General features: G+C 47.2%; 1 protein-coding gene across 1 annotated transcript in view; it reads right to left on the minus strand.

Annotated features, from left to right (window-relative positions):
• Window positions 1-1190: 1190 nt before the first annotated feature.
• The window catches only part of LOC119962276 (Krueppel-like factor 7), a 28866-nt gene continuing 20070 nt past the window's right edge, over window positions 1191-9986 (minus strand). Inside the window, exon 4 of the mRNA XM_038790264.1 lies at window positions 1191-1228. Within this exon, the coding sequence (XP_038646192.1) occupies window positions 1191-1228 (38 nt within the window). The remainder of the gene's footprint in view (window positions 1229-9986) is intronic.

Consider the following 9986-nt stretch of genomic DNA (forward strand, 5'->3'; position numbering starts at 1 on the left):
CGCACTCGAGTTTTACATCTGGGAAGGACACCTGACTAACGAAAGGGAGGAGAGTGATTTCACCACCTTTAAACCAAGTTCACCAACTTACCATTACAATAGGTCCCAAGTCTACACAGTTCAATCACAAATCACGATTTACAAACAGAATGGTTAGAGTCAAGCTGATGTGGGGGTGAAAACCTCCCATGAGCCTTTTCAGCGAACTAAGTCCCCCCAACCCCCCTCCGCCCATCCCACCAAGTCTGTTCAGTCAGTCTGTATAGACTAGGTCTAAGTGAGCTACTTATAAATTAGTTAATGCACATTGATTCCAGTCCAGTTGAGCAGAGAAAATTTTGGGAGGAGCCCGTTTTAAAGGGTGGTGCAGCCAACCCTCACAGGCCTTGCTGCGGCTGCACTTGGCCTGCCCAAAATGGTGCCAGCGGCCACTGATTCTTCTAGTGCGTGTGCAGGGGCTTTGGGTGCGTGGACAAAAGGTGGACAGGGCCCATCAGCAACCATATGTTTGCATCGTTCAAACTTCCCCACTTTGGGTGTTCTCTTCAAAAGGGCAGCAGGCAGTGGTTGACCTCTGCACAGTACAAAAAAAAACTACTTGGCTCCAAAAGCTGTAAAGGGCGACGATAGTTGGCTTTGTCTGGACCCCACGATAAACCGGCTGCACGGTATAGGATTCGCGGAAGTGGAGTTCCGACCACCATTTACTTCTCCTTGGGTGTTGTCTCGACTTGTCCTTCACCCCTCCTCCAATCGGAGCAGCAGAAACACCGACAACATGGAGATGATCCCTGGTGGGAGTTGGAGTCCAAGATCGGAAGGCCAATTGGTTTGCATGTAGACCAACTGCTCTAACTGAAGGCTTGGAAGGTGGTCTCAAGTTTGTAATCCCCTTTGGTTTCCATGGCAACAGAAATCCAAATGCTATTTAAATCAGCAATCATTTGGCAGTGTCTAACTGACCGATAGACTGGGTAAGGCATAACCAAGATATAGAGAGTGTGTGTGTGTGTACACGTCTATATATATATTACATATGTGTATATATAGACAGTGTGTGCTTGTGTGCAAACGTGTATGCACACATACTCAATGCAACATGGCAACAAGTCACCACCTATCAGGGCTCTCCCGCTAACAGTCATGCCATGGCGTTGTGTAGGGATGAGCGTCTTCTCAAACATGTCTCTTCATGTGAAGAGCAAGATGATCAGATCGAGAGAAACACCTGGAAAAAAAAACAGAAAATTGATCCCATTAGGATGCAAGCAGCCCAACTGCGTGTACATGTCACCGTGCGACCCCAACCACCCAGGTTCACACCCAAAACACAGCCATCTGGTCTCCTCCCACATAAAACTTGGCCATTTTGACCATCTCCCCAGCCAAGGGACTCCACCTCCTCCTTCTTACCACCCCCCTCCACCTCCTCCTTCTTACCACACCCCCCCCCCCACCCCACCCCACCAACCATTTATCCAGACCCGTTTAGGACAAATTTGCACTAACAAAAACTGAAACGTCCAAAAGGTCAGGACACAATTTCCACTTCTTGTATCCCTTGGAGGTTAGGTGGGGAGGGGAGGGACAAGTGCTACAGTTCATTCGGAATCAGAGTCACTGGGCCAACATACACTTTTACATGCATGTTACACTCTGGAGCCACGGCTGTGATGCTCGAGGCTCCAGCGTTCTATCTATCACAGGTTTGAGTTCAGAAGTAGGGATTTCTTACTGCAGATATACAGGGCCTTGGTGAGACCACACCTGGAAGTTTTCATCTCCCTACCTCAGAAAGGATATACTTGCCACAAGAGTGGGTGCAGTGGAGGTTCACTAGGCTGGTACCGGGGTTGGCCTGACTGTCCTATGAGGAGAGATCGATTCGACTCAGCCTGTATTCACTAGAGTTCAGAAGGATGAGAGGGAATCTGATTGAAACATACACAATTCGAACAAGGCTGGACAGACGAGATGCAGGGAGGATAGACCGTTTTGGACTGAGATGAGGAAACATTTCTTCACTCAAAGGGTAATGAATCATAAAATTTACAGTGCAGAAAGAGGCCATTTGGCCCATCGAGTCTGTACCGGATCTTGGGAAGAGCATCCTACTTAAGATCACACCTCCACCCTATCCCCATAATTCCTTTTTTTTTTAACACCAAGGGCAATTTAGCATGGCCAATCCACCTAACCTGCACATCTTTTGGATTGTGGGAGGAAACCCACGCAGACACAGGGAGAACGTGCAAACTCCACACAGACAGTGACCCAAGCCGGGAATCGAAACTGGGACCCTGGAGCTGTGAAGCAACTGTGCTACCGTGTAGATTCTCTACCACAGAAGGCTGTGGAGGCCAGGTCACTGAATTTATTCAAGAAACAGATAGATTTTTCTTAGATTTTAATTGCATCGAGGATATGGGGAGAAAACTGGAATGTGGCATTGAGATCGAGGGTCAGCCATGATCATATTGAATGGCAGAGCAGGCTTGAAGGACTGAATGACCTCCTGCTCCTGTTTCAATGTCTTTCCAGGAATCTCCCATTCATTGTCCATCTAATCCTGGGTGGGATTCCAGCCCAGGGCTTCCAGCCAAGGGTCTTCTCTTTATCTTAAGAGTGTTCCTTCCAGCCCCCATCCCTGGGTTTTAGATTGTCCAGCCAAGGGAAAGCACCTCGGAGTCCACCCTGCCAAGCCCCTTCAAAATCTTATGTGTTTCAATGAGATCACCCCTCATTCTTCTAAAATACAGAGAATTTAAGCCCAATTTACTCAGCCCCTCAACAGAGGACAGTCTCCCCCATTGCGGTATTCATCTGTTTAACAGCACAGTCACCTCCACGACTCTTCTGGAGATCCATTCCGTGTTTCGATCACTTGTGTGTGCAAAGGACAACTTGAGATCAGTCATCTGATGTGCCGTCTGCTGCTTGGAACACGTTAGTTCCTCAAACTCTCCCAATTTAATGTCAAAGTAACTATGTACTTTTCCTACATTGTTAACTGTCTGATAAAGCTCTTGGAGATTGCTACTCTAACCGGTGGAAAAACTCGGTGGAAAAACTCCAACGTTTTCAGCAAAGCTAGGGGCCATTCACCGCGTGACCTCCCATGTGGCTCAGTAATCAGGTCTGAGCCAATACTCGAGATGTGGTCCAACCAGAGCAGTGTACAATTTGTATGGTCAGCTGGATGTCAGCCCTGGCTCAGCTCTGCCACCTGAGTGTGAAGGCCCAGACCAGAGTCTAGAGCACAAAAACACAGCATGGCTAATCCCAGTGCAGACCTGGCTAATATTTATTCCTCAACCAATATTATAAAAGTGCATTATCTCAATGTTTGAGATATTGGAGAACACCAAGAGGTCCAAGAGCACAATGGAGATCAAATAAAAGAGCGAGGGGCAGAGCAAACAAATATTTAGAAAAATTAAAGGGTAACATGACACGACACTAGGTAGCTGATTAGTTGTTCAGAAAGCTCAGAGGTAAAGGGCAGGTGCCTCAAGGAGGGCCAGAGCAGCGTGAGGAGTGAGCACCAGTGTCTGGAGTAAAGTTTAAAAAAATTAAAATGGCTTCAGCCCAATGATGCTGATTGTTGAGTAGCTGGTGAGTTTTTAAAAATATAACATTTAATTTTATTTGTGCTATGTTCATTTTGTCTGATACATGGAGGAATGCCGGGCACTCAGTCCTGTGGAATGCCATCCTGTTCCACCTGGGACCTCCAGGACACTTTGCATCCCCTGGGCAATCATGCTATGGGACATATCTCTGGCTGGTGTTGCGGGATTTGGAGCTTGAGCAGGAGTAATTGTGCTGCGCCACGAGGCCCAGAGTCACGTATATGGCACATTTCAGAATGTGGGCACACCGCAGCTTAAAGATGAGTGGGTGAGGAGGGGGAGTGGATGACAGCCATTCAGTCAAGGGACACCAGGCTTGTACTGCAGGAGTCCCCTAACCGTATCTTGCTCACCAATCAATATTCACTGTGAGTGTGATGGAAAGTGTAGCCAGAGGCAAGTGCATAGCACCACAGTTGATTCAGCTGGAAAGGGGAGCAGCCGGTTTGATTGGAAAAGCAATAGTGACAGAAGATTCTAGAGATGGAAGAACAGACTGACATTTCTGCAGCCACAGATAAGAATCCAAGATGGGAGCCCTACAGTGCAGACGGCCATTCAGCCCATTGCGTCTGCTGAAAGAACACTCTACCTCGGCCCACTCTCCCGCAACCCCACATTCCTGGACATTATGGGGCAATTTCTAAAAATCATGGCCAGTCCACCTAACCTGCACAACTTTGGGCTGTGGGAGGAAACTGGAGCACCCGGAGGAAACCCACATAGACACAGGGTGAACGTGCAAACTCCACACGGACAGTCACCCAAAGCTGGAGTCTTAACCGAGTCCCTGGCGCTGTGAGGCAGCAGTGCTAAATCCCTGTGCTGCCGGCATGGTTGGGGATGTGGTGCATAGTGATACTGTCATTGGGCTAGCATTCCATAGAACCAGGGCCTGACCTGGGGACATGGATTCAAAAACCCCACCATGACAGATGGTGAAGTTTTAATTCAATAAAAATATGGAATTAAAAGTCTAATAATTTTATTTATAAACAATTTTAATGAGGTATTTTTGGCATTATAAACAACAACAGTATATAAATAATGTACAAAGAGCAATAAACATAGTGTTTAAAGTCTAATAATGACCATAGCTCGATTGTTGTACATCTCGCAGTTCACTAATGTCCTTCAGGAAAGGAAATCTGCCGCCTTACCTGGTCTGCCCTACATGTGACTCCAGATCCATAGCAATGTGGTTGACTCTCAAATGCCCCCTGAAATGGAGGGCAGTTGGGGATGGGCAATAAATGCTGGCCCAGCCAGCCCGCATTCCGTAAATGAATTTTAAAATTGTAGCATCAGAAAAGAGTAGCAAGGTGCAGAAAGGATTGGGAGGGTCAGATAGCACAAGCTTAAGAAACAGTAAGGTGACCAGAATCAGAGGAAATGCAGCAAAGGTTTACAGTGCATGTATGTGAATACACAAAGTGTGGTAAATAAGATTGGTGAGTTGCGGGCACAGCTAGTTGGAGGAAACCCACGCAGACATGGGGAGAATGTGAAAACTCCACACAGTCACCCAAGGTCAGAATGGAACCTGGGTCCCTGGCGCTGAGAGGCAGCAGTGCTAACTCTCTGTGCCACCGTGCTGCGTCACCTGGCCTATTGTGCAAAGAATTTGGGAGGGATTTCTTGAGAATGTCATTGGCTGTATACCATTTTGAGACGTCCGGTGGTCATGAAAAGTGTTTTGTAGATGCGAGTCCTTATTCGGCTTATGTTCAGGTTAGGTTGGGTTATGGGGATAGAGCCGGAGAGTGGGTCTAGATAGGGTGCTGATCAGCCATGATCAAAATGAATGGCAGAGCAGGCTCGGAGGCCCGAATGGCCTCCTTCTGCTTCGATTTTCAAAGTACGTTTCTAAGTATAGGAATTCTACGGAACCTTTAAAGCTGTAAAACATCCCATGGAGCATTATCAATTATCTATGGAATATTATGAAAAAGGTGGTGTTTGCTGCCAATAACATTAGATAACATTTAAGGTGAACTTGTTGCTAGCATGAAGGGAATCGAGGCATTCAGGGTCGGATGGAATTGCACTATCAAGTTTGTTTGTATAACTCCAGTGTTATACCTCCACTGCTCCATCCAATAATCCATTCTGTGCATTGATTTATTCTCCGTTTTGGAGACTAAGCCCCCACGCCAGCGTGAAAACGGTGGCCTTTTACACTAGGAAAACTGGCACAAAATGCCCCCAATTCCCCGTTTTGCTGGGGGCTAGCAGGGAGCCAGCGTAAAGCTCACAGTTCTAGTTGCCAATACGGCCTTGAGCACTTCCGATTCCGTGGCTGTGCATGGCGGCGGCCTACAACGGCCGCGCCATGATCCTGGGCGGACTCAGCCCACGGACCCGGACTGTAAAAGTAGTGCCCCCCCTTCGGCTGCTCGGACACCCCGGACCGCCTACCCACAATGCCCCCAGCCCCGAATGAAGTACCTCCTGCCCACGGATTGGCTCTCTCCAGACTGTGGCGGCGTCAGACTGAGTCCGCAGCCGCCACTCGAGGTTCCCAGACGGTGCGAGAACACGGAACCCACGCCGTCGGGAACTCGGCCGGTGGGGACGGAGCACTGTGGTGCGGGCCTCAGGCGTGCTTTTCAGGGGGCGGAGAATACAAATACCGGCGCCACTCCCGTTATTGCCATCAAAATGGATTCTCCGGCCCGTCGCCAAACCGATTTCGGCATCGGAGAGCGGAGAATCCAGCCCAAGGTGTTCAGGAAAGAAACAAACAAGAGGAGTCATTGAAGGAGAATATTCTGGTGCTGGGAATAGAGGATGTCCTCGAGGAGTCAAGGACAGAATCTTTTGGGTTCACAGCTAGGAACCAATTGAAGTAACACTACACTACTGGGTGTATTCGATTGACACCAAGTCCTGGGAAAGCTGTAAAAGGAACACATTTGCAGGGAAATTCCAGAGAGATGCACAAAATATTAGAGTCGTTATAATGAATGGCTTTAATTACCTCATATAGACTGGGTTAGTAATAATGTAAAGGACAGGGCTGGGAAGGAGTTTTTTTTTTTAAAGTGTGTCCAGGAATTTTCTAGCTCAGAATGTTTTCAGTCCAGCAACGAAGGAGTCATCTGGATCTGGGGAATGAGGAGGCGAAATTGGATGGCACTGGGGAACATTCAGTCAATAGCGATAATTTTAACAGAAGGATTGAAGTTGTTTACTGAAAAGGACAAGGAGCATTCTATGGTAGGAATACTGGATTTTGGGCAGCTCGGTGGTGCAGAGGGTAGCACTGCTGCTTACGGCTCTGAGGACCCGGGTTCGATCCCAGCCCCGGGTCACTGTCCGCGTGGAGTTTGCAGTCTCCCAGTGTTTGTATGGATGGATTGGCCCGGCCCTTAATTGGAAAAGAAAAATAATTGGGTACTCTAAATTTATAAAGAATACTGGATTAGAAGAGCGCCCATTTCAAAGAAGTTTAGCCCAAGTAAACTGGAGTTCAACAACTTCTCTCCTCCATTTTGATTTTTTCCTTAAACACCTCCACACAAGACCAAGTTTTGCTCTGACAGAGTGCTGACCCTTGTTCTGCTTTAACACATTTTGTGTTCTTACCGTTATGCTATTATCAGCACCTTCGTTAGTCTTTAACATTACAATGTACACCCCCTTTGTCTTGTGTCTATGACATCTTTGTCAATCTCTCCTGAGCTCCCACCTACCCCTGACTTTTGATTCTGCTCCACCCCACCCCTCCTCCTTAAAGTATAAAATCCCTCATATTCCTACATCTCCTTAGCTCTGAAGTGATCATATTGGACTTGGAACGTTAACCCTGTTTCTCTCTCCACAGATTCTGCCGGACCTGCTGAGCCTTTTCAGCACTTTGTTTTTATTTCAGTTTTCCAGCATCTGCTGGAATTTTGCTTTGGTAAACAGGGATTAGAGATTGGCAGCTAAAATTGTCATGCAACAATGGGTTGTCTCTAAAGAGGAGATGATCCAGGCGCAGTCATTACAAGGGGGAAAGCAGGAGCCAAGGAACAGAGGGGCCTCTATTAATAAAGGCATAGAGTACAAGAACAAAGAGGTATGGCAAGATATTAGTTAGACCTCGGTTGGAGTATTGTGTACAGTTCTGGGCGCCACACTTTAGGAAGGATGTGAACGCATTGCACAGAGTGCTGAAGAAGTTTACAAGAATGGTTCCAGGGATGAGAAATTTCAGTTATAGAACAGTACAGCACAGAACAGGCCCTTCGGCCCTCAATGTTGTGCCGAGCAATGATCACCCTACTCAAACCCACATATCTACCCTATACCCGTAACCCAACAACCCCCCCCACCCCCTTTTAACCTTACTTTTTAGGACACTACGGGCAATTTAGCATGGCCAATCCACCTAACCCGCACATCTTTGGACTGTGGGAGGAAACTGGAGCACCCGGAGGAAACCCACGCACACACTGGGAGGACGTGCAGACTCCACACAGACAGTGACCCAGCCGGGAATCAAACCTGGGACCCTGGAGCTGTGAAGCATTTATGCTAACCACCATGCTACAGTGCTTCCCTAAAGAATGAGAATAGATTGGAGAGGTTGGAACTGTCCTCCTTGGAGAGAAGAAGGCTGAGAAGAGATTTGATAGAGATGTTCAAAATCATGAGGGTGCTGGATAAAGTAGACAGGGAGAAACTGTTCACCCTCATAAAAGGATTGAGAACGAGAGGGCACAGATTTTTTTTTAATGTGCAAAAGAAGCAAATGTGATGTGAGAAAAAATGTTTTCACACATTGAGTGGTTGGGGTGTGGAATACACTGCCTGGAAGTGTGCTGTCACACACTTCGCCCAAAGGAAGTCACGGGAGGAGAAGCGATTGAGTCTTCCATGCCCCTCACCTCAAAACTCCGGGGAACATTGCCAACCCTGGCCGGACATATTCCTAGAGGTTTCAACACATGGGACGTCCTGCCATGACCCACTCTGCCGCAAATCCCTTGCCATTGATCACAGTAAATATCCAACCTCAAGGCACTCTGCCACCATCTCCCATTTAAGACAGATGAGGAATTCTTTCTCTCCGGGCTGGTCTGTGGAATTTTTTCCCCCAGAGGGCAGTGGAGGCTGGGCCATTGAACATATTTGGGACTGAGTTAAGACAGATTTTTGATCAACAAGGATGGCAGGGACAGACAGGAAAGTGGAGTTGAGGCCTCAATCAGATTAGCCATGATCGTAGTGAATGGCGGAGCAGGCTCCATGGACTGAATGACGTACCCCTGATTCTGATTTGAATTTAGTTAACACAAGTGTTGAATTAAAATTATGTGATGTGAGAAAAAATGTTTTCACACATCGAGTGGTTGGGGTATGGAATGCACTGCCTGGAAGTGTGCTGGAGGCAGGTTCAATTGAGGCATTCAAGAGGGCATTAGATGATTGCTGGAATAGAGACAATGTGCAAGGGTGAGGGTGAAAAGACAGAGGAATGGCACAAAGTCATAATGCACATTTGCAGAGCCAGTGCAGACACGATGGGCTGAATGGCCTCCTTCTGCGCCCAAACAATTCGCTGATTTTGTGAGTTGGGGGTAATTGGGCACTAATCCTCGAAAGAGGCTTGTCAAATTGAGAAAATTATTAAAAAGGCTTATGGAATTCTGAGTTTTATGAGTAGAAGCTTAGAGTTCATAGAGTTTAAAAGCCAAGTTCAAAAGTTCCGAGAACTTCCACAAAATGCTGGTTCAGCCTCTAATAGAGTATTATGTCCAATTCTGGCACCACATATTTAGGGAGGATATGAGGCAATAGTGAGGTTGTTGAAAAGATTTACAGGAAGAGGGAGAAGTGGATAGATTGAAAGAGCTAGGGGTATTCTCCTTTGAGAAAGGAAAGTTGAGAGGAGATTTGATAGCAGTGAGGGAATTGGAGAGAGTGGATGGACAGATACTGCTCCCATTGGCTGACAGATTGAGACCAGAGCACATGGGTGTAATGTGATTGGCAAAAGCAGCAACAGTGAAGTTTTTTTCAAAAACAGTAAGAAGTTAGGATCTGGAACGCATTGCCTGAACAAGGGGAAAGCAAATGTAACTGCAGCTTTCAAGAGGGAACTGGATAAGCACACAAAAGAGAGAACATTTGCAGAGCTATGGGGGAAAGGACAGAGGAGCGGAACTAGTCCCGGCGCTTATGAAGAGAGCTGGGATGTAGAGGGACTGCCAAATTCAATAATGATTCCATAACATTGCTGTCTGTGGGGAGGAAAAGAAACAGAGGGGGGAAAAAGAGAGGGAGGGAAAGAAAGAGAAGGGGGGGAAAAGAGAAGGGGGGGAAAAAGAGAAGGGGGGGAAAAAGAGAAGGGGGGGAAAAAGAGAA

This window comes from Scyliorhinus canicula, chromosome 2 (assembly GCF_902713615.1).
Source record: "Scyliorhinus canicula chromosome 2, sScyCan1.1, whole genome shotgun sequence".
NCBI classification, from domain to species: Eukaryota; Metazoa; Chordata; class Chondrichthyes; order Carcharhiniformes; family Scyliorhinidae; genus Scyliorhinus; species Scyliorhinus canicula.